This window comes from Cetorhinus maximus, chromosome 14 (genome assembly GCF_964194155.1).
Source record: "Cetorhinus maximus chromosome 14, sCetMax3.hap1.1, whole genome shotgun sequence".
In the NCBI taxonomy this organism is placed as follows: domain Eukaryota; kingdom Metazoa; phylum Chordata; class Chondrichthyes; order Lamniformes; family Cetorhinidae; genus Cetorhinus; species Cetorhinus maximus.
This window is the reverse complement of record NC_135892.1, coordinates 81,418,276-81,443,549: the sequence shown is the minus strand read 5'-3', so window position 1 is coordinate 81,443,549 and position 25,274 is coordinate 81,418,276. Positions and strand designations below refer to the sequence as shown.

Sequence of the window (25,274 nt, the reverse complement as noted above, 5' to 3'; positions counted from 1 at the left end):
CTTGTCCTCCATTGTTCAACACTGTGGAACTGTGCTTGAGTGGATACAATGAACTGAATAGCTTCCTGCTGTTCAGTAAACTTCTTTAGGTCAATATGAAAAATGGAACAAGTGGATAAAACTGTTTATTTTCGTGGTCCAATAACGTCAGACGGCTGAAGCATAAATGAAGCTAAATGGAGGGTAAGAATTGCAGAAGGGACATTTAAAAGAATGCATGAATTTCTGTGCAACTATAAAATAAAACTGGTGACAAGGTGTAGAAATCTTAAGTGATATATGCAGTAAACAATAGTGTACAGATGTGAAAACTGGGCTGTCAATGCTGAAGTAAGATGATAATTGGGTACATTTGAATCACAATGCTTCAGATATATGTTGGAAATTGGCTGAACGGGAAGAATTATGACTGAGGGGCCCATGAACTAGTGGGCTATAAGGACTAAAAAGAGGAAGCGATGAGGTTGATTGTAAGACAAGACAAAACATACCATGTGGGCATATTATTCATAAGAAACAGAATGTTGTTATTGTCTGGGAAAGTTGATGGTAATATTCAAGAGGCAGGCAAAGAAGAACATGACTGGATGCTATAATAAATACAGTAACCTCAGGGAATAGGTTCTGTAACCAATAATAATATGGCGTTCACTGGTTGCCAACCATATAGAGAGAGAAGCAACGCAGAACATTGCAAAACACAGAGGAAGTCACAAATAACTTTCCAGAAATGTTAGGGAACCAAGGGTCTAGTGAGGAGGAGGAATTGAAGGAAATTAGTATTACTAAAAAAATAGTGCTGGAGAAATTAATGGGACTGGAAGCCGATAAATCCCCAGGGCCTGATAATCTACATCCCAGTGTACTAAAGGAGGTTGCTATGGAAATGATGGATGTGTTGGTTGTCATATTCCAAAATTCTGTAGACTCTGGAACAGTCCCAGCAGATTGGAGGGTGCCAAATGTAACCCCACTATTTAGAAAAGGAGGGAGGGAGAAAACAGTGAATTACAGGCTGGTTATCAGCATGGATTGATGAAAAGAAAATCATGTTTCACAAACCTGCTGGAGTTCTTTGAGGACGTAACTTTCAGAAAGCTCTTGATGAAGTCCCACATAAGAAGTTAGTGTGAAAAATTAAAGCACATGAGATTGGGGGTAATATATAGGCATGGATTGAGAATTGGTTAGCAGACAGGAAACAGAGAGTAAGAATAAATGGGGTCTTTTTCGGAGTTGCAGGCAGTGACGAGTGGGGTACCGCAGGGATCAGTGCTTGGGCCCCAGCTATTCACAATATATATCAATGATTTGAATGAGGGAACCAAATATAATATATTCAAGTTTGCTGATGACACAAAACTCGGTGGGAATGTGAGTGGTGAGGAGGATGTTAAGAGGCTTCAAAGCTATTTAAACAAGTTGAGTGAGTGGGGAAATACATAGCAGATGCAATATAACGTGAATAAATGTGAAGTTATCCACTTCGGTAGGAAAGATAGAATGGTAGAGTAGTATTTATTGGGGGGAGGTGATGGCATAGTGGTATAGTCTCTGGACTAGCAATCCAGCAACCCAAGGTAATGCTCTGAGGACCTGGGTTCAAATCCTGCCATGGTGGCATTTGAATTCAATCTGGAATTAAAAGTCTAATGATGGCCATGAAACCATTGTCAATTGTTATAAAAACCTATCTGGTTCACAAGCTTCAGGTACAGCATGCAACTAAGAAAGCAAATGGTATGTTGGCCTTCAATGCAATAGGACAATGTCTTACTTGGTCAGACAAGACCTGAAGTATTGCATGCAGTTTTGGTCTCCTTACCTAGATGGAGTGCAGCGAAGGTTCACCAGATTGATTCCTGGGATGGCAAGATTGTTGAATAAGGAGAGATTGGGTCGACTAGGCCTGTTTCACTAGAGTTTAGAAGAATGAGAGGGGATCTCATTTTAACATTTAAAATTCTGACAGGGATGGACAGACTGGATGCAGGGATGATGTTTCCTCTGGCTAGGGGGTCTGGAACAAGAGGTCACAGTCTCAGGGTATGGGGTAGACCATTTAGGACTGATCTGAGGAGAAGCTTCTTCACTCAGAGGGTGGTGAGCCTGTGGAGTCTCCACCACAGAAGGCTGTGGAGGCCAAGTCACTGAATATATTTAAGAAGGAAATAGATAGATTTCTAGACTCTAAAGGCATCAAGGGGTATGGAGAGACAGTGAGAGAATGGCGTTGAGATAGAGGATCAACTATGATCATATTGAATGGCGGAGCAGATCCAAAGGGCTGAATGACCTACTCCTGCTCCCACTGTCTATGTCCCTATGTAACAATCAGATGGCAGGTGCATGATTGTATTTCTGAAACATTTGTACCTTTCAAATCTGTCTAACAAAACAAAAATGGTCAACCAGAATCACTCAGTAATTTTAAAAATACATTCTGAGTATTTGGGCATTGCTGGGAAAACCAGCTTTTATTGCCCATCTCTAGTTGCTCTGAGAAGATGAGGGTGGGCTTTCTTCTTGTCTTGTTGTATCTTATTCTTTGCAGTGCTTTGAAAAAAAAACTAACTAGCTTGCTAGTTGATCTAGTGATATAAAATATAGGAATAAATGGTGCTGAATTTAAAATCTAAATGAATCCAAAGCAGGCAATTTAAGATTAATGATGAGTAATGAAACATTCTTACTGACATGACAGCTGTGTACTTTTGAGGATCTGTGTTAAGTATATTATTGGACTGTAGCAAAATGAACTTTACATAGCACATGAGAGTGCTCAAAGTTGGCTGTCAGTGCCAAAGTTTAAAAGCATTCTATTCCCTGGCATCTACATCCTCTGCCTTGATAAGCATAAAAAAATCCCAAAATAAAATTCCGATATCTATGTTTTTTAAGAGGTGCTCAAGACTGTCATCTGAGTTACTTAAATATGCTTAATGGAATTTTTACCATAAAATCTGGTGCATGTGCAACACCATTTGAAAGCAATTGGAATTGAATGCTAAAATGTCAGGTACACTGCCACATAAATCACTTGGATAGTGATCAGGCAATACCAAACTCCATTTAGGTATCACTTGCATGTCAACTTTTACAATAAATTTGTTTAACTCCATGTTTAATTATTAACAGTTGTTTGTAAAGCGCACTAAGTACAGATTCTCTTTCCAGTGTATAGTGCGCTATGTCCGCATTACCGCAATTATAATAACATAAGAACACATGAAATAGGGACACAAGCAGGCCATTCAACCCATCGTTCCTGCTCTGCCATTTAATAAGATCATGGCTGGTCTTTACCTCAACTCACCATCCCACACTGTCCACATATTCCATGATCCCCTGAGTATCTAAAAATCTATCGATCTCTGTCTTGAATGTATTCATTAAGACAGAAACCACTGCTCTCTGTGTAGAGAATTTCAGAGGTACACAACCCTTTGAGTGAAGAAATTTCTCCTCATCTCTGTTCTAAATAACTGAATCTTTATTCTTGAGTATGACCTTTTGCTCTTAACTCCACAGCTAGGGTAGATATCCCTCTAGGATTCACCATCTCAAATCCCTTAAGAATTTTATGTTTCATTGTGATTGCCTTTCATCTATTTAAGTTCTAGGGAAAAGGGCCCATTATCCTCTATCTTGTCTCACAAGATAATTCCCTCATCCTAGAAATCAGTCTGGTGAACCTTCATTGCACTCTCTTCAAGGCAATCTTCATCATTCCTTAGGTAAGGAAACCAAAACTGTACAGAGCACTCCAGACACGGTCCCACCAAGGCTCTATATAATTATAATAATACCTCTTTACACTTATACTCCAATCCCTTTGTAATAAAATGTAAATACTATTTGTTTTCCTAATTGCTGTACTTATATGCTAACTTTCTAGGATACCTCGATCCCTCTGAATACCAACTTCTCAGTTTCTCACAATTTAAAAATTACCTGCTTTTCTATTTTTCCTTCTAAAGTATATATCATCACGCTTCCTTACATTATATTTCATCTGCTATATTCTTGCTTACTCACTGAACTTGTCTAAATCCTTTTGCAGCCTCTTTGTGTCCTCCTCACAGCTTACTTTCCAACTTAACTTTGCATTATCAGTAGATTTGGATACTTTACACTTGGTCTTCTCATCTAAGTCATTGATGAAGATTATGAATAGCTGAAACCCAAGCACTGATCTTGCAGTACCCCACTAGTTACAGCCGATAAATTGGAAAATTACCTGTTTATTCCTACTTTTTGTTTTCTGTCCGTTAGCCAATTCTCAATTCATGCTAATATATTGGCCCTAATTTAGTGTAATAACCTCTTCTGTGGCACCTTATTGAATGCTTTTTGGAAATCCAAATATACTATATTCACTAGTTCCCATTTATCTCTCCTGCTACTTACAATTTCAAAAAAAATCTTGTGTCTGTCAAACCCAAAGATTTCCCATTCATAAATCTGTATTGACTATACTTAATAATATTATGATTTTCTGAGATCCCTGTTACCATGCCTCCATAATAAATTCTAACATTTCCCTACTACTGGTGTCAGGCTAACTGGCCTACAGTTCCCTGTTATTTTCTCTTCCCGCTTTCTCAATTAACGGGGCTATGTTTGCTACCTTCCAATCCATGATGACTGTTCCACAACCTAGTGAATTCTGGAAAATCAAAATGGACGCATGTAGTATCTCTGTAGATACTGCTTTTAAAACCCTAGGATGGAGGACATCAGGTCCTGGGGATTAGTTGGCTTTTAGGACCATTAACTTCTCTAGTACTACTTCTTTAGTAATATTAATTTCTCTAAATTCTTCATTCTCACTAGGCTCTCGGTTCTCTACTACTTCCAGAATGTTTTTTTCTATTGTGAAAGACAGAGACGAAGTACTCATTTAATGGGCGGGATCGTTCGGCCAGAATGGGGCCAGAAAATCCTGGCCAATGTCTCTGCCATTTAATTTCTCCCCATTATAATTTCTCCTGTCTCTGCCTCTAAGGAACCTCCTTTCAGTAATCTCTTCATTTTACATATTGTAAATGCTTTTACAATCTGTTTCTATGTCTTTTGCTAGCTTACTTTCATATTATCTTTACTCTTCCTTTATCAAGTTATCATTTGCGCTGAATTCTCAAATCCTCCCAATCTTCAGGCTTACTCTTCTTTTTGGCAAAATTATAAGCCTTTCCCTTTCTACCTTATACTATTTTTAGCTTCTCTTGTTTGTCACAGGGTTTTTATTCCTTAAGAGAATATATATTTGTTGCAAATTATGAATTAATTCTTTAAATATGCTCCATTTCTTATCCACCATGATATCTTTAATCTACTTTCACAATCTACCCTAGCCTACCCACCCTCATACCTATATATTTTGCTTTGTTCACATTTAAGATGCTAGTTTCAGACTTTAATAAATCATCTCAAACTCAACATAGAAATTCATCATATTATGATCACTCTTCCTTAGAGGTTCCTTTTCTACAGGCTTATTAGTTAACCCTTTGTCAATGTACCATACAAGACCTAAAGTAGCCTGTTCCATGGTTGATACTACAACATACCGATCTAGGAAATTATCTTGAATGCATTCCATGAATTTGTCCTCCACTTGATTACTGCAAATTTGGTTTGGCCAATCTATATGAAGATTAAAGTCCCCCATGATTACTGCATTATCATTATGACATGCACCTCTAATTTCCTGATTTAAACTCTGCTCCGCACTGCAACAGCTGTCAGGGGACCTATAAACTACTCCCAACTGTGTTTTCTGCTCCTTGTTGTTTCTTAGCTCCGCTGAAATAGATTATACATCTTGATTTTCTGAACTAAAATCCCCTCTTTTTACTGTCCTTAACCCATCCTTTTTTATCAGGGCTAAAGACCCCACCCATCTTTTCCAATTTGCCTTTGAAAAGACATGTATCCTGGAAAATTTAGTTCTCGACCTTGTTTACTCTGCAACCACATCTTTGTACTGGCTATTAGGTCAAAATCATTAATTATTTCCTTAAAATTTGTCATGCAGTGATGTATAGTCACTTCCCAGACTGTTGATTCAGAAGAAACAATTGTAAGCTGTAGACTGCCACTCTGAGGCAGATAGTTTGGACAAGATGGCTTGAGAACAGTATAAATTGCAAAAGAGGTCTAGCATGCAATGTAGTCTACAAAAGCATTTAGTTGTTTTAACAGAACCCACAATTAAAATGGGAGATTTGGCTGAACCATTAGGTATCAGTGATGAGTAATAATAAGAAGGTTTATTATATTTAAAATGGCAATCTAAAGTATTTATTTTTGTTGCATATATTCTATTTCAAAGATTCCATATCAAGCATTTTTTTAATCTCAATAAAATGCTATATTATTGAAAATAAGAGTATTTTTCAGATATCCCTTCTATCTTCTGCTTGAGATTGCTAGATTTGGAAAATATAGAGTCACAACTTCCACAATAGGATTATAGAATGATAACAGCACAGAGGCACAGAGAGGGAGCGAGAGAGAGGGAGGGAGGGAGAAAGAGAGGCTACTCAGCCTATCAAGTTCCTGCCAGCTCTTTGCAAGAACAACTCAGCTGGTCCCACACCCCACCTGCAATTGTTTTCTCTTCACATGCTTAGCCAATTCCCTTTTGAAAGCCATGATTGAATCTACCACCACCATGCTCTCAAGTAGGACATTCCAAATGTTACGACCGGTCCTTGGGCGAAGTTCCCCCAACTTGTTATGATCCCGGATGAGGTACCCCAAATTGTTATGCTCCTGGCTGAGGAGGGATGAACTGGCTCCCCTTCTTTATTCAATCCACTCGGTTGGTCGCAACAAGGTTAATTTTAAAAGGACCTCTTCCCTCGTGGATGACATTTCCCAGTCCAAATGTGTTCATGCTTTTAAAAAGGAGCCAATTTAACCAGGCTGTCTTGAGTCAAAGAAAGATTGAGTTTATTAGTCACTGAATGCAAAAAAAAATAAAAATGCAACACTCTTACACAGATTAGGAATGAGAAGTTGAGTCCAAAAATAAAAGTTAAAAAGATATACAAATCAGTCCTTTGGCTTGCCTGTGAGGAGTAGATGGTGAAACCTTGCAGCTGTTAAGTTGGGGTGATTCTGGCTGACTTTGGCAGTTGAGCAGTGGATTTGGAGATTCTTGGTTCTGCAGGTTAGCTGAAAGGTGTTGTCCTGTTTCCTTTCGACTGTGGCTTTGCTGACATGTGCTTTGCTTCCAACAATCAGAGAGAAATAATTTTTTTATCTGCAAGCGCAGGGCAGTTATTCTTCAGCTGTGACCTTCACAGCGCACACACACCAGAACAGAACACCAGACTATCACACAGAACTAAGGTTGCAGTTGGCTTTTTAAACCCCTTTCTTTATGTATTCCTGGAAGGAAAAAAACAAACATGTCTTTCACCCAGATCTGTTTTCTCAGATTCTCAGTTCATGTTCATAGTCTGGGATATAACTCAAGGAGGTTGTTACATCTCAGATGGTAATCATTTTCCATTATCTATTATCTCCAGGAGGTTACAGTTCAGTTTTTGTTGTATATTTTCATTTGAAATGCCTCTGTCTGAAGTAGGCCATATCATGCCTTTTAGGTGTGACATTCAGTTCTCTCTGAAAGTAGGAATTTTCCAGCAAGTGGTTACCTTACAGTCTCAGCCAGCTTTTGCTTGTATGCCTTTAAAAAAAAACCAAATGTCTTATTTAAAAGTTCAAAATGTCCATAAGTAATTTGGAAATAGGATCGGGGTCATGGCACAAATCCTAACCACTCGTGGCATTAATAAGATTTCCCTTATGTCCTCATTGGATATATTGCCAATCACCTTAAATCAATACCCTCTGGTTCTCAACCCATTTGCTAATGGGAACAGGTTCCCCCTATCTACACTGTCTAGGCACCTCATGATTTTGAACACCTCTATTAAATCTCCTCTTAAGCTTCTCTTCTCTAGAGAGGAAAATCCCCAGCTTCTCAAAGCCATCCACATAACTGAGCTTCCTCATCCCTGCAACCATCCTCGTAAACCTTTCTGCACCCTCTCTAAAGCCTTCACATCTTTCCCAAAATTTGGTGCCCAGAATTGAACTCAAAACTCCAGTTGAGGACAAACAAGAGCTTTATAAAGATCTATCACTTTGAGATAATCCCCTTAATTTATTTTAAGACTCCTAATCCATTGAATAAAATAAATCTTTACTCCTCTTAAGTTGTGGATACCAAGCCTTTAAAAGCTACAAAATGATTGTTTGCACTCTAGGATTTATGTAGTTTCTTGCCACTGGATTAAGTTTCTCGCAGCTGTGGTATGTTGGGAAGCATGGTAATCAGGCTTTGTTTATGTCTCCTTTTATTGGTCCCTCGGGTGAAAACTGGCCAACTGTGCTCTCCTAAATAAAGCAGCTGGGTTGTCATCTAGTGTTGCCTGCTGCTGATGCTGCTTCAGGGTACATTTAATGACGAACCATCATCTAAGGACCGCCAACGTGCAGGGTGAGGACCACAACTGCCAGTGTGACTGCACTGTCGCATTGCCCACTTCTCATCACTGTAGAATTTGATTGTATATTTGTAGGTCACACTTTACAGCTCAATGTTCACTAAGGAATTTGCTTATAGGGGAGGAAGGGTGCGTGTTGCTGCCCCCCCTCTCTCTCTCTCTCTCTCTGCTGCTTTCCCATGGTTCCAGAGGCAAGGAGGATCCCAAACGTCTGGGTAGCTTGGCAGCTGCAGTGGATGGCCGGTATAAAGTGTTGCTCTGCTTTCACCCTTTGCTGTAGTCCACGCTGCGTTCCCATTGTACCGTATCCGCAGAAAGTATCAAATGTGTTAAAGGCAGGAATTGGACCTTTCCTGATTCAACTTAGCATTGCGGTAGGCAAAATACATAGGTTTTTAATTATTAATAATGTACTCTTTATTGCATTGTTAAAATCCATGCCCGCTCTAACGGGAAAAATATGATAATCACAATATTTTAAATTGCTCTGAGGCCTGACTTAAAGCCTCGAAAACTACTTGTCTTCTAAATGACCCGGTGGGTCAAGGGCAATAAAACTTTACCATTGTCATTGGAAAGAAGTGATCGTTCTTCGTATTTATTGGCCACCTTTTCCTGATCTTCTGATACTTTCTAACTCCCTGAAAATAGATGAACGCCTTCAATAGCGGTAATGCATGAACGCGGGCATTTCGCCCACCTCCTGATACTCTAAGTACCCCTGAAGCTGATGTGCGTTGAGTGCTTCGAATACAAGGTGGGTTGTCGCTCATTTCCAGCTGCACTGACTATCCCTTCAATTACTATCTGCTATCTACTCTTTGCTTTTATTACAAGTTATTTTTTGTTTGCAATGGGAAATTACATCGGAACTATGGTCGGTGTACTTTCCCTAGAGAAAAAAAAACATATATTGATTGGCCAGAGCAATCAGCAGCACGTTTATGTTCCGAGAAAGTATCTGCTGCTGGTTTGAGACCTGCGGACAAGTCATCCTTCTCAAATTAACTGCACACATTTAATACATTGTCAATTTAATATTTCTTACTAAAAATGGGGTCAAAGTCATATTACTTTGACCCTGGAGATTCCGGCCCAAATAACCATTCTAGAGCAACTGTTCTGATGCATAATTTACATCTCGTTTTGTGCCATAATATACTGACCATGGAAAGGAACTTCTGTTCAACTGCGATTTTATTACTTAAGAGAAATTTCGCCGGACTATTACTTCTTAAATCTACAATGTGACAGAGACATCGAAAAAAATCACACCCTGAATCAGTGTCAATGCCCAGTTTTACACATTAACTCCCGACGTTTTGTCCCCTCTTCCTTGTTCTGAGCTAAGCACATGGTAGGAAGGAAGCGCCTGATGTGGCACGGTGGCAGGTTTGAGAGTAAAAGTACCGTTTTAACTTTCGTTGTGCCTCTTTAAAGCTCCAACTTTAATAACATTTGAATTGAAAATCAAAAGAAAGTTCTAGCTAAGACGAGAAGCGCGAAGATACGACATTTCATTGAAAGAGAACTTCAGCAGAAAGTGATAACGTATCCCTTAAAGCATTGAAAGCGTTCCATTCTAGTATTAAAATCATCTTTGCTCCAATATAGTTGTAAACACTCCCTGGTCCAAATAAGGAAGTCAGAATGTAGGTGTATTATTACGTGTAAGCCCGGATCAGTGCTGAGGATATGAGATTGCACAGAGTCTTGTTTGTCGATTGCAGGCTGTGGTTGGAGGGCGCTGTGGTTAGTGGAAGCCTTTCGCGTCACTCCAGTGCCGGAGTCCTGCTCGCTAACCCGCCTGTGGGGCTGAGCCAGAGAAAGAGAGAGAGGGAGAGAGAGAGAGAGAGAGGACCAATAACAGCTTCAGCACCAAGCGAGCAACTGATCCTCTCCGCATCGCTCCCCGCGCTGGAGGACAGTCGCGAGGAAAATGCTGAGCTCCAGTTCACATGACTGACAACTTTTCGACACCATCAGCGTTGGAAACTCGAACAGAAGCGTCGCAGGGTCTGCACAAGTGAATGTTCCAGTAGTCAGGGCGAAGTCCCGACACTGCGCCCATGCACAGTTCGCCGAAAGTCCATCCAGCTCCAGGGATTGCTCGAAGATGAAGTTTGGAAGCGGACCCCTGATCCTGAACGTCGGGGGGACCCGATATTCGTTCCCGAAGGATGTGATCAAGGACTTTCCCCTCAGAAGGGTTAGCAGACTTCACAGCTGTGTCTCAGTGAAAGAGGTGCTGGAAGTGTGTGATGACTATGACCACGAAAGAAATGAGTATTTTTTTGACAGGCACTCCGAGGCTTTCGGGTTCATCATGCTTTACGTCAAGTACGGGAAGCTCCGATTTGTCCCTCACATGTGCGAGTTGTCCTTTTACAACGAGTTAATTTACTGGGGTCTGGACCGCTCGCACCTGGAATATTGCTGCCAGAGGCGCTTGGATGACAGGATGTCTGACACCTACACATTCTACTCCGAGGAGGAAGAAGAGCTAAGAAAGCAGAAGCAAAAGGAGTTAAAAAAGACCTCGCCGTCTAATAGGAAGTGGCTGGATAGGATGAGGAGGACTTTTGAGGAGCCCACCTCGTCTGTAGCGGCCCAGATTCTGGCGACCGTGTCGGTGGTATTTGTTATCGTTTCCATGGTGGTATTGTGCGCCAGCACACTACCAGACTGGAAAACAGCCGAGAACAACAGTGTGGAGGAGCACAGGTACACAGAAAATTTAATGGGACCATCAGGGTATCTATAACTCCTTCTTAATTTATGGTGTTGAGTTTCTCCATGGGTGTGAATGTCCTTTGTCCATGAATGCGGTTTCAAAGTATTTCTGTGTCATGTTTAAATCTGTACTCTGTTGTGTCTCATTTCAGAGTGTTTTGACTCCACAAAGCGAAACTTCACAAAACACAACTCCCTCGTTGTACAGCTCGGGCTTTTCCTATACAGATTTAGATTGCCAGTTTCACATGCAAATAAGAGTCGATTGTTTTCAGGCATTATCTCTAAAGGTGGCAGCCTTAGCTCACTGGCTTCCAAACCAGAAGGCGGTGGGCACAAACCCCACTCTAGATTCTCGAGCGCTTAATCCAGGCTGACACTTCAGTGCCGTGCTGAGCGAGTGCTGCGGCGTTGGAGGCGCCAACTTTACCATTTTACCCCTTAGCTCCTTACTGTTTGTGGGACCATGCTCTCTGCAAGTTTGGGGGACTGCGTTTCCTATAACAGCTACAAAAATAATTTATCGACCTAAAAACGCTTGGGGTTCGTGAAAAATGCTATACTATTCACCTCTCCCCTTCCTTGCACACCTTTCCCAATGACAGGTGTTAAAGCAAATCACGCCAGAAGCCGCCAGATGCGCCTTGCATTTGCAGAGGATCCCTCCTCGACCAAATCGTGTCAGATTTCACAGGATCGAAGCCCGTTTTCACCATAGGCAGATTGTTTTCCTTTGGCGTGTCTGTCAGGGGACTGGATATAAAATCGACGCAAGTTTCCGCTGGATACTGCAACTTGTAAACATCAGCGAAATCTGTAATCATTTTTAATGTGCAACGTTTAATATGGATTGGATGGGATTAAGGTTGTGTAATCAATATTCAATTCTATTTTTCTACATAATTGATATACTTCAACTAGGAATTCGGAATCTAACTGAATGCAGGAGAGAAATACTCCCCCCCCGAAAAATGAACCCCTTCATACAAATCTCGTTCATACAACTGTTCTCTTCCAATCCTTGTTATATACTCGCTGTTAACAGGAACAATTCAAAGCAGAACAAAGTGTTTGTATTTTATATAATACCAACAATGAGTCCTTCCACTTAACTAACAAATAAACACCTGGAAAGCCAATAAGGTACAGAACCTCAGCAGCCTATTTCATTCTGAACATGCAGGCATGAATGACACGCTGGCCCAAAGTACTGTAAAATATTCCTCTGCACACAACTCTCGAAATTAGATAATAATTGACACGTTTAAAAACCTGCCTACACTCAAAGCTTCTCGGCTGCTTAATTGCAGCTCACAGATTTTCTTATTACGCCCTTTAAATTACTCCCAAACAAAAGCCAGGTGCGCCTGACGTTAATGCCCCCACTGTTATTAAACATGTTCCAAATGTCTCCAAAATAATTGGCACTTTCCCAGTGCACCTTTCCTATTTGACCAGGTTGCACTAACACAATGTCAAATTAACGTAAAAATCTGTAGGTGAGAAAAACACTTTAGTAATGTAAAGTGGGGCTAATAGTGTCATTCACCGCTCGGTAGTATCTCTCTCCCCTCTGGGCAGAATGTTGTGGCTTCAAGTCCCACCCGAGAGATTTGAGCACATAATCTGACATTTCAGGGTAACACTGAAGGAGTGCTACACCATTGGAGCTACCACCTTTGAGATGAGATATGTGGATATAAATGATCCCTTGGCATTTGAAGAAAACCGGGCTCTACCCGGTATTCATCCTTCAGCTCCTTGTGGGACCAGGCTCTGTGCTAATTTGGCTATTGCGTTTCCTGCACTGTTGGAGGTGCCGCCTTTCCGTTTAAACCTTAAACCAAGGCGCCCCTCCAACAGATTTAAACGTTTCCCGGGCAGTATTCCCGAAAGAGTGGGGGAGTTCTCTCACTCTGACCAATATTTATCCCTCAACGAATGCTTAAAACAAACCACCGGTCGTCTATGTGTGGGAATTCTGGTTGCCACATTAGGGAAGCCCCAATTCAAAAGTACTTAACCGGCAGTAAAGTGCACTGTGACGTCCGGGTATTGTTAAAAAAAAAACACCACTGACTTTCTGTGTAACTTTATAGTTTTAACATAGCCCAAGACTTAAGTTTATAAGTTTGACGTCTCTCCTGGAATACACATTGGAATCCGTCCTATAAACACAAATCCAATTGTTGAACGGGAATGGAATCAAAGTTTAAGCGTGCCTAACCAGTTTATCACAAATTTAAAGGCGTGGTTTGACGTGCGAGATGTTACAATTAAGTTCAGGCTTGTTTCATATTGCACTCAGTCAAGTTTTCTTCCAGGACCAAAAGACACATTTGAAAGGAACACACTTTTTAAAAAAGTTACTGTGGGCGAGATGGGTGAGATGCAAAAAATCAGAGGTTAGAAAAGAAGGAAGGGAGCTCTTAAAACATCGAGGCTCAGGTACCAATTCTTAGCTGTATTCCTACGACCAGGAATGTCACCCTGCTCCAAGCACTTTGTCCCGCTTTCAGGCCAAATCAGATTGACTTTATATAGGATCGAGTGTATGGTGGGTTGCTGGGCAGGAACTTCGACACAAAACATTATGTACTCCACTAATACTTGCACTCCGGCACCGATAGCAGAATATTTTTGATCAGGGTGATCAAAGGATAAAAGGATTGTCCCTTATTTTGACTATTTGTTCGACGTTTTTAAGGGACGCCTTTTACCCTGTAGTTCTAGGACAGCCTGTGGGAGATAATAGTCTGGGAGTCCCAGTTGAGTGCTTGAGGGGGACTGCAAGTCTGTGTGCCGGCCAGCAGAGAGATAATAATGTTGTGACTCCACAAGTTGTAAACCCTGTTCACCCGCCCTTTATGGTCACCAGCTGCGACCCCCGCCCCCTCAATTGGTACCCCCCCAAACCTCTCAATGGGTCACCAGCATCCCCCAACCCCCCCACCAAACCTCTCAGTTGGTCACAACCCCTCTGCTCCCAGTCCCATGGTCGAAGTGCCCTTTAGTTTATTTCATAAGACTTGGTCACCCTGCTTTCGATATTCCAGCCTCAATGCACTGGGAAACACTGGGCTTCTTTTCCTCTGTACATGTCACAGGTTTTGGTGGTTAAAATCTGCCAGTGGTGGCGTTGTTTTGGGTGATTGTTATGGAAGTACACTCCCTGTAGATTATCGCCCTCTGTGTTCCTTGCCATTTCATCCAAACATATTACTTATTTTCACTCCAATCCACTTTGCTTGTCTTACTTTGTTTTCTTGATGCTCTACAGAATAATCGAGGCGATCTGCATGGGCTGGTTCACCGCCGAGTGCATTGTGAGGTTTCTCGTCTCGAAAAACAAGTGTGATTTCGTGAGGAAGCCCCTGAACATTATTGACTTGCTGGCCATCACGCCGTATTATATCTCGGTGCTGATGTCCTTCTTCACCGGGGAGAACTCGCAGTTGCAGCGGGCTGGGGTGACCCTCAGGGTCCTGAGGATGATGAGGATTTTCTGGGTGATCAAACTTGCTCGACACTTCATTGGCCTGCAGACCCTGGGCTTGACTCTGAAACGTTGCTACCGGGAGATGGTCATGCTCTTGGTGTTTATCTGCGTCGCTATGGCGATATTTGGTGCCCTCGCCCAATTGTTGGAAAGCGGACTCGACCTGGAAGATAAAAATACAGCCTATGCCAGCATTCCGGCATCCTGCTGGTGGGTGATCATCTCCATGACTACGGTGGGGTACGGGGACATGTACCCATTCACCGTCCCCGGCAGGATCCTAGGAGGGATGTGTGTGGTCAGCGGCATCGTCCTGCTAGCGCTGCCCATCACTTTCATCTACCACAGCTTCGTGCATTGTTACCATGAGCTTAAATTCAGGTCAGCTCGCTGTGGCAGGAGTTTTTCACTGGAATATCTGAACTAATGGAGCGAGTTAAGTGGGAAGAGGCTGGTGTGGACGAGAAACGGCAGCACAGACCAGTGGGGCCGAATGGCCTGTTTCTGTGCTGTAGACTTTATGTGACCGTGTGTAAGTGATGGGGAATCCAGAGGCTGTGCACTGAGACATTCAGGCTGAGACATTTATGGCTGAAAGGTCCGATTTGAAGATCTCCGTAATGGATATACTGAATCACAGAATGCACTGGGGTCAACATTCATGGTTTTACTGCAAAACAATGAAATGACTTTAACTCCAGCAGAAATGATAAAGTTGGCACGACCGAATGTCAGTTCAGCAAAGATCTGAAGCTGTTCACATCTGTTCAACAAAAATTTAGATAGACCATTCTAAGACCGGAGGGATTGGTAAACATTTTAATGTACACGATAACCCACGTGGCTTGTAAACACACAAAGCCAACTTGTTGAGGGGGGAAAGAGAATACGAAGGAACTAAGCAACACGTTTCAAATGTGCTGAACATGATCTGATGCAAAATGAAGCTTCCATCAGGAGAGTGGACTCATAAATGCGACGGTTTCACTTTCAGCCCCCAGTGGGGCAATCGAACGCTCGCTATCTTACTTTGGAGTTTCGCCTTTTCAATGGATATACTAAAACTCATTTCCAGCGTGAAGCCAAACAACTTACTTAAGACAGCGCATTCAGGCCTCTGGTTAAGCTGTAGAATGTAGGAGGAGCACACGAAACTCGATGGAAAAATACTTTATGTGGATAATGGGACGGCTGCTGATTTCAGTGGCACCTTTACCATTCGTGAAAGCGGCTTTGCCCTTAAGGTTGGTGGTGGAGAAGGACAAACAGTCAATTGCAGTCTTAGGGTAAAGGCTGACCAAAAGCGACGCTTCATTTAGGGTTAGTACGAGCAGAATTAGCTGCCTAGTTCAAAGGTTAGGGAGAAGGGAACGTATTTATTCTTTAGCGGGAATAGTCTTTTCATAGTTTATATTAAGCATTTCTAACAAATGCCTCCACTATACTCCGGGCCAAATTCCGACTCTTCTCTGCGGGAGAAGTTTCTAGGCTTGAGCTGGGCCAGAGCTGATTCACATGCAACAAACGGATACCTAGGGGTTTAAAACAAAAATCAAAAAAAATGTTTTTTGGCAATGTGTGCACTCAGTATGCGACTAGCAGGCTGGGGATGAACTGTTTCCCGATGTTTCCAGTCCTCATAGGTTAGGTGTAGCATGAGTTACATGCCATGCAGGGCTTTCATAAACTACTAGCATCGTCCTAAGTATCAGCGAGGAAAAAGTACAATTCAACTACTTCAACCTATCTTACTTCCTGAAACTGCCCGTCAAGCGGGGCCTCTCTTAAGATTGGCCCATTGGCACCAATTATGCTGAAATTCTCATGCTTAGGAGCCGCATACATTGGGAGTGGAAACGGGAAGACAACCTGGAACCAACTTGTCCCCAAGTACCATTGGTAACCGAGAAAATGCATTCGGGCTGTCCCTGAAGTCAGATTCAAAACCGGAACAGGACATTTCAAAACCAGTGGGATTGTCCCAGCATCCGGTCAGGATGTGTCACCGCATCTCCAAAGCAACCTCAGTGAACAGGGTGAACCTCAACGACAGAGCGCACCACCATCCGACAGACAATGAAAGCGATTAATTAAATCTGGAATGACAACAACTCTATATGTTATGTTATAGAGTTGTCTCTTAGTCTTTTTGAGGATTGTTAATCTCTTCTCGGCATATCTTTGGGCGAGATCTTTTAACACAAACTGCAAACGCCACCAGTGAGGTATATATATATAAAAAAAAGGAGCCAGCCTGGTAATGTGGAAAAGTGAATGTGTCACACACACCGCAGATGGTGCACAGGCTTTGATACTCCAAGGCCACCTGCTCGAGGATTATCATCCTTTCAACTGGCTCCGACAAAGCTCTGTCCGGATTCCCTGATCTGAGACAAAGGCTGGATGGGAATCCAGTGCTAAAGGATCCTGCAGGTAGTATGCAGGCTTTTCAGCGCGGCCCTGCAACCAGCACTTCCACAAGTCCTACAAAAAGAAAGAGTATTTTGGACGAATATTTGAAGATCTAACATAGGTTTTTGGAAATTCTTTTAGGTTGATCCTAATAGTTGCAGAATATAAAATGCAATTCAAACAGTACCAACTCGAATGCTTCCCTCGGACCAGCAGCTCGTTGCTGCACGGTATTAAGACCTGCGATCGCCCTGGTTAGTATCGAGCTAGATGGTTGTGGTGGAAGCTGACCAGACCCCGCCCTGGGCCAGTAGCTCCACACTGGCCTCTGCAGCGGCGGGTCAGCTCGGCTCGGTTCGGTTCAGGAAACAGTGAGAAAGTTATGGCAGATTTCGGTCCCACTAACAATGCGACAAGTTACTGTCGCAAATTCAAGTCCGTTTCAGACTCTTGCGAAAGATATTTGCTTATTTTGGTCCCTGATATTCTGTTTTCCAATGTATACAGAAAATTTATTTTAAAGAATTAAATTATTTGCTATAACGTGCCTGCAGCTTTGATTGATTTGTTTGTAATTTTATAGGATATATATTTTTATATTACCTGGACATGCCCAGTTTTTTGACTAAAAATCAAATATGGGACAATTGCGGACGATATAAACAACATAAAAAAATGTTCCAAAGTAGGGCTCCAAACGCTGTAAATCTAACAGCTTTAGGAATGGCCAGTTCTTAAAACGTATTTCTTAATATCGGAGTATTTGCGGGGGGGTGCCTGAACACTGTCTGGTATGATGGTTAAAGCTCCTTCTAGGAGTTTGGACCTTATCTTTTAAGTGCGCTATTTCAACTGTAATACCAAAAATTGCAAAGAGTCTCTGTCACTTTCCATAGATAGGGTGAGGCAGGAGGACTGTTAAGTCTATTCTTCAGGTGAATCAGAGTTAGCAAGCAGAGGGTAGATAAGGCAGGCAGAATTCAGTCTTAATTTTGTTTTTATAATCCTATTATAAATTCCCATATCTATACATTTATAATGAGAACTGTATAAACTTGTCAGGCTCACTGGGGAGATGGGTACAATTACAGTATGCCAAGTTTTTTTTATTGGGATGTGAGCATGGCTGACAAGTTTGTTGCCCAACCCCAATTGCTCTTGACAAGGTGATGGCGAGCTGTCTTCTTGAATGGCTGCAGTCCATATGATGTAGGTACACCCACAGTGCTTTCTTCTGTAGTGGCTTGGTACAACTGAGTGGCTTGCTCGGCCATTTCAGGGGGCAGTTAAGAGACAATCATGTTGCTGTGGATCTGGAGTCATTTGTAGGCCAGGCCAGGTAAGGATGGTATATTTCCTTTCATGAAGGGCATTATTGAACGAGATGGGTTTTTATGACAATCTGGTCGTTTCATGATAATTAATGAGACTGGCATTTTATTCCAGATTTATTAATTAATTGAATTTAACTTCTCCCAGCTATTGTGGCGGAATTTTAACTAATGTCTCTGCAGCATTAGGACAGGCCTATGGATTACTAGTTCAGTAACATATACCGCCACTCAAGCAGTTTCCATTATAAGCAGAAGCATTGGAATTTATAATGGAAACAGTTGACAGGACACAGGTCACACCCTGAAGTCCCACCATAACTTTGGGGGAAGACTGGGGTTGGGGTGGGGAGCTGTAACCATTTTATCAGGGTTTCTGCCAATCTTCCACCGATGTTCTGGTGGGAATCAGGAGTAACTGCATGGAAATTTCAGACAAAGATTTTTAGCATATCATTGATTGATCTGCTGTGGCATTGCGTATGGTAAGTCAGAGAATTTGGTCTCTCATCTGTCTCAATTGTTTTTATGTTATGGTTTTCTCTCTCTGCCCACGCTCTTGTCTCTTTTTATTTAGCTTCTCTTCCCTTAACTTTTCACTTTGCTTCTCTCCATTCTCTTCTGCCCCATTCTTTTTTTTACTTCTTTCAGTCAGGAGACATGGCAAAGATGTGGTTTAATCTCAGATGGAAATTGTGGGGAAAACGTAACTCTCTGTGACTCCTTTCCCATTCCTATCTCTTCCCCAATCACATATCCTTTTTTCCATCTGTTCACAACCCCTACCCCTCACTTCCCCACTACTCCTTCTCCTGCATACCATATCCTCACCTCCATTACCACTCCACTCTTTCCTTTTGAACAATGCACTCACCCTCACTTTGGATATGGTCACATTAAAATGCACCTCAATGATTGCATGCACATCCTGTTCATCACACATCAGGCATCAAACTTCTGATTTATTTCTTCATCACACTATCTTAGCAAATTTAAGTAAAATCATAAGGAAAATCCTTTCCGTTTTGAGCTGGCTGGCTGAAATTATATATCCATAAATCAGGAAGAATATAGGAAGGAACATAGGAGCAGGAGTGGGTTACTTGGCCCCTCGAGCCTGATCTACCATTCAACGAGATCCTGGTTTATCTTCTACCTCAACGGCATTTTCCCCGCACTATCCCCATGTCATTTGATATGTTTAATATTTAGAAATCTATCAGTCTTTGTCATGAACATACTCAATGACTGAGCCTCCACAACCCTCTGGGGTAGAGAATTCCAAAGATTCATCACCTTCTGAGTGAAGAAATTTCTACTCATCTCAATCCTAAATGGCCAACCTCTTATTCTGAGACTATGTCCCCTGGTTCTAGGCCCCCAGCCAGGGGAAACATCCTTCCTGCATCTAACCTATCAAGCCCTGCAAAAATTTTGTATAATTCCATGAGATCACCTCTCATTCTTCCAAACTCTATAGAGGATACAGGCCCAGTTTCCTCATAGGACAATCCCACCATCCCAGGAATCTGTCTGGGACCTTATTGAAAGCCTTCTGAAAATCCAAATACACCACGTCCACTGGTTCTCCATTATCTATTCTGCTAGTTACATCCTCAAAAAGCTCCAATAGGTTTGTCATAAATCCATGTTGACTCTGCCAATCCTATCATTATTTTCTAAGTGTGCAGTTATCACATCCTTTAGAACAGATTCTAGCATTTTCCCTGCTACAGATGTCAGGCTAACAGGTCTGTAGTTCCTCAATTTCTCTCCCCCTGCTTTCTTAAATAATGGAGTTACATTTGCTCCCTTCCAATCTGCAGGAACTGTTCCAGAATTTATAGAATTTTGGAAAATGACCACCAATACATCCACTATCTCTACAGCCACCTTTTTCAATACTCTGGGATGTAGATCATCAGATTCAAGGGATTTATCAACTTTCATTCCCATTAATTTCTGCAGTACTACTCTTTTACTCATACCAATTTCTTTCAAGTACTCAATCTTGCTAATCCCTTGGTTCTCTAGTATTTCAGGCACGTTTTTTGTGTCTTCCTCCATGAAGACAGACACAAAGCATTTCCTTATTTCCCCATTATAAATTCTCCTGTCACTGCCTGTAATGGGCCCAAATTTGCCTTTACTAATCATTTTACATGATGTAGAAGCTTTTATAGTCCCTTTTTATTTTTCTGACTAGTTTACTTTCATATTCTATTTTCTCTTTTTTTCATAAGTTTCTTGGTCCTCCTTTGCTTAATTTTAAATTGTTCCCAATCCTCAGACTTGCTATTTTTTTGGCAACTTTATAAGCCTCTTCCTTTGATTTAATGCAATCCTTAACGTCTCTTGTTAGTCATGGTTGGATTACTTTTCCAGCTGGGATTTTGTGCCTTAAAGGAATGTAAATTTGTGTTAAATTCTTCAAATACTAGCCGTTGCTTGTTTATCATCACAACTTTTAATGTAGATTCCCAATCTATCACAGCCAACTTGCCTCTCATACCTTTGTAGGTTCCTTTGTTTAGATTTAAGACCATAGTTTCAGGTTGAACTACATCACTTTCAAACTTTATGTAAACTTCTATCATATTATGGTTACTCTTCCCTAAAGGTTCCTTTACAATGAGATTACTAATTAGCCCTTTCTCATTACACAGTACTAGATTCAAAATAGCCCGTTCTTTGGTTGGTTCCTCAACATGCTGTTCTAGGAAATCGTCTAATATAAGAACATAAGAACGAGGAGCAGGAGTAGGCAATTCAGCTCCTTGAGCCTGCCCTACCATTCAATACAATCATGGCTGATCTCATTTCAGCCTCAGCTCCAATTTCCCACCCTCACCCCATAATCTTTCAACCCGTTATCAATTAAAAATCTGTCTATCTCCTCCTTAAATTTATTCAGTGTCCCAGCATCCACTGCACTCTGAGGTAGTGAATTCCACAGATTCACGACCCTTTGAGAAAAGTAATTCCTCCTCATCTCTGATTTAAATCTACCACCCCTCAGCCTAAAACTATGGCCTCTTGTTCCAGAATGCCCCACAAGGGGAAACATCTGCTCCACGCCTATTTTGTCTATCCCCTTTAGCATCTTATATACCTCAATTAGATCTCCTCTCATCCTTCTAAACTCTAGCAAGTATAGGCCTAAACTGCTCAATCTCTCCTCATAAGACAAGCCCCGCATCTCTGGAATCAATCTAGTGAACCTCCTCTGAACCACCTCCAATGAAACTACATCCTTCCTCAAGTTAGGGGACCAAAACTGTGCACAGTACTCCAGGTACGGTCTCACCAATGCCTTGAACAATTGCAATAACACTTCCCTATTTTTATACTCTATTCCTTTAGCAATAAATGCCAAAATTCCATTTGCCTTCCTTATTACCTGCTTTACCTGCATACTAGCTTTCAGCGATTCATACATGAGGACACCCAGATCCCTCTGCATTGAAGCATTCTGAAGTTTCTCTCCATTTAAATAATAAGTCGCCTTTTTATTCTTCCGACCAAAATGGATGACCTCACACTTATCCACGTTAAACTCCATCTGCCAAATTTTGGCCCATTCACCTAACCTGTCCATATCCATTTGTAAATTTCTTATTTCTTCATTGCAACTTACTTTCCCACCTATTTTGGTGTCATCTGCAAATTTAGCTATAGTACCTTCAATCCCTGAATCCAAGTCATTAATATAGATTGTAAATAGTTGGGGCCCAAGGACTGAACCCTGTGGCACCCCACTAGTTACAGCTTGCCATCCAGAAGAAGACCCATTTATCCTGACTCTCTGCTTTCTGTTGGTTAGCCAATCCTCTATCCAAGCTAATATATTACCCCTAACTCCGTGTGATCTTATCTTGTGTATTAATCTTTTGTGCGGCACCTTATCAAAAGCCTTCTGGAAGTCCAGATATACTACATCTACAGGATCCCCATTATCCAATTTGCTTGTCACATCTTCAAAGAACTCTAGCAAATTAGTCAAACACGATTCACTCTTCATAAAATCATGCTGACTCTGATGGATTGCATTTTGACTTTCCAAATGCCCCATTACTACTTCCTTAATAATGGATTCCAACAATTTTCCAATGACAGACATTAAACTAACTGGTCTATAGGTTCCTACTTTCTGCTTCCCCACCTTTCTGAATAAGCATTTTTCCAATCCACTGGAACCTTTCCAGAATCCAGGGAATTTTGGAACATTATAGCCAATGCATCCACTATCTTTGCTGCCACTTCCTTTAAGACCCTGGGGTGTAGGCCACCAGGTCCTGGGGACTTGTCACCCTTTAATCTCAATAGTTTGCTCAGTACTTTTTCTATAGTGATGGTGATTGTTCTAAGTTCCTCCTTCTCTATACCCTCTGCACTACCTGTTACTACTAGGGTGGTACCAGTGTCTTCCACCGTGAAAACTGAGGCAAAATATTGATTAAGAGTCTCTGCCATTTCTGTGTTCCCCACAATTAACTCCCCAGTCTCATCCTCCAAGGGACCAACATTCACTTTAGCTATTCTCCTTTCTTTTATCTACTTGTAGAAGCTTTTGCTATCAGTTTTTACATTTTATGCTCGTTTTCTTTCATAATTTACCTTTGCTCTTTTTATTACTTAAATGTTATTATACATTCCAGGAATTCATCCTCCACAGCCATAATGGTAATTAGATTTGCCCAATCTATATGTAGATTGAAGTGCCCCATGATTACTGTATTACCCTTATTACATGCCCCCCTAATGCTGCTCCAATCTACCATGTAACCGAAGTCCCTCAGCCCTGGAGTCATTCTCGCAAATCTTTTCTGCATCCTTTCTAAAGGCGTCATATCCTTTCTAAAGTGCAGTGCCCAGAACTGGACACAATATTCCAGTTGAGGCCGAGACAGAGTTTTATAAAAGTTCATCATAATTTCCTTGCTTTTGTACCCTTATGTCAATTTATAAATCCAGAGTCCTGTATGCTTTTTTTAACCACCTTCTCAACCTGCCCAGCCACTTTCAATGATTTGTGTCCCAAGTCTCTGTGTTCCTGCACCCTCTTTAGAATTGTCCCTTTTATTTTATATTGCCTCTTCTTGTTCTTCCTACCAAATATATCACTTCAAACTTCTCTGCATTAAATGTACACTCATTCCATTAACCTATTTTATGTCCTGTGAAGTTGGTCATTATCATCTTCACACTTCACAATACTTCAAAATTTTGTGTTATCCACAAATTTTGAAATTGTGCCCTGCACACCCAAGTATATGTCATTAATAGAAATCGAGAAAAACAGTGGCCCTACTGCCGACCCTTGGGGAACCCCACTGTATACCTTCCTCAAGTCCACAAAACAGTCATTCAACACTATTCTGTTTCCTGTCTCTCAGCTAACTTCATATCCACATTGTCATTTTCTCCCTTATTCCATGGGTTTTAATTTTGCTGGTAAGTCTATTATGTGGCACTTTATCAAATGCCTTTTGGAAGTCCACGTACTCCGCACCAACTACATTACCTTCATCAACCCTCTCTGTTACCTCATCAAAACATGATTTGCCTTTAAGAAATTTGAGCTGTCTTTCCCTAATTAATCTACACTTGTCCAAGTGACTGTCAATTTTGTCCTGGATTATCATCTCCAAAAGCTTTGCTGCTACCAAGGTTAAAAAACTTTTAGAGACAATAATTCAGGAAAAAATTACCTGATCGCTTGGAAAGTGAGGATTAGGGAAAGCCAGCATGGCCTCAAGGGATATGAGGATAGGGCGGGAGAGTGGAGCTAACATAGAAGTTCAGCCATGAACATACTAAATGATGGAGCAGGCTCAAGGGGCAAAATGGCCTATTCCTGTTCTGATTTCTTAGGTTCTTATGCAAAGGGTGTTTTCTTTCTGTATATGTGGGAAAGATGTTCTATGTGTGTCAGTGAGAAAGTGCATGTGAGAGTAAGGGCAGGTATGTGTGTAGGAGATAGAAGAATTGTTCATGAGAAAATATGTGTGCGCGCACACATAGACTTAAGAAACAGGCTGTGTGCGGGAAAGTCAATAAGATAATCTCAACATAAAACTGATATTGTGGATCTGCCCAATTTTCATTTCCAATTACTAGACAAATTTCAACATTTATTCAAGTTAAATTTATATTGATTATTTTTTAAAACACAAGGGCCATCAGCATATATGTGACAGGGAAAACAATTGAGACTTCAAATGCAATATCAATTTTTGCAGCTTTTGTTTAAGTTTGAATTCCAGGCATCTATCTATTTTTCTCAGTTGAAAAGAGAACTTGTGTCTTTGTGCAAGATATTGTAGTAGTTCAATTTTAGTGTTTTTGAAAATGATTTGGTATGGACTGCAGAATAAATTTAAATGGACTTTCAACTAAGCTCTTAAGCGACCACCATTAACTTTATTTTTTTAATCTCAGAAAGCATATCAATCTGACATTGGCCAAAAGTGAGCAGGAGCGGGTGGAATGGACATCCTAGGAAATGCCTCACTGGAGATTCAGCTCAGAACCCAGCTCTGCTGAAGAGGAGGACAGGGATGCAGACTTTAGCATCAAACCTTTTAAAGAAAAATGCTTTCTGTCCACCAGCAATTGCTGAATGCATTGGACCCCTTGTGTGGGAGCTAACACAAAATGTTTGAGACTGTGGAGAAGTCTACTGACAAATTGTCTGTGGCTCTGGTGAATGTATAGATACTGCGCAGTCAACCATAGAAATGGTACTGCAGTTGGCTCTCCCTGCAGATGTCT

General features: G+C 41.3%; 1 protein-coding gene and 1 long non-coding RNA gene across 2 annotated transcripts in view; one reads left to right on the top strand and one right to left on the bottom strand.

The window, feature by feature from the left end:
• Positions 1 to 7,386: 7,386 nt before the first annotated feature.
• Positions 7,387 to 25,274, bottom strand: part of LOC144689770 (uncharacterized) — a 26,703-nt gene continuing 8,815 nt past the window's right edge. The window contains exon 3 of the long non-coding RNA XR_013578704.1: positions 7,387 to 7,401. This is a non-coding gene — a long non-coding RNA (uncharacterized LOC144689770). The remainder of the gene's footprint in view (positions 7,402 to 25,274) is intronic.
• kcng3 (potassium voltage-gated channel, subfamily G, member 3) lies at positions 10,255 to 17,716 on the top strand. The gene is made up of 2 exons (XM_078557152.1): positions 10,255 to 11,249; positions 14,539 to 17,716. Exons 1-2 carry the CDS (start codon positions 10,642 to 10,644, stop codon positions 15,182 to 15,184), a joined length of 1,254 nt encoding a protein of 417 aa, XP_078413278.1. The 5' UTR covers positions 10,255 to 10,641; the 3' UTR covers positions 15,185 to 17,716.

Excerpts from the sequence above, each read along its gene's own strand:
- kcng3 (XM_078557152.1), top strand. The coding sequence starts at position 10,642 with ATGAAGTTTGGAAGCGGACCCCTGATCCTGAACGTCGGGGGGACCCGA. Across the intron at positions 11,250-14,538 it reads AACAGTGTGGAGGAGCACAG|AATAATCGAGGCGATCTGCA; the intron begins GTACACAGAAAA and ends GATGCTCTACAG.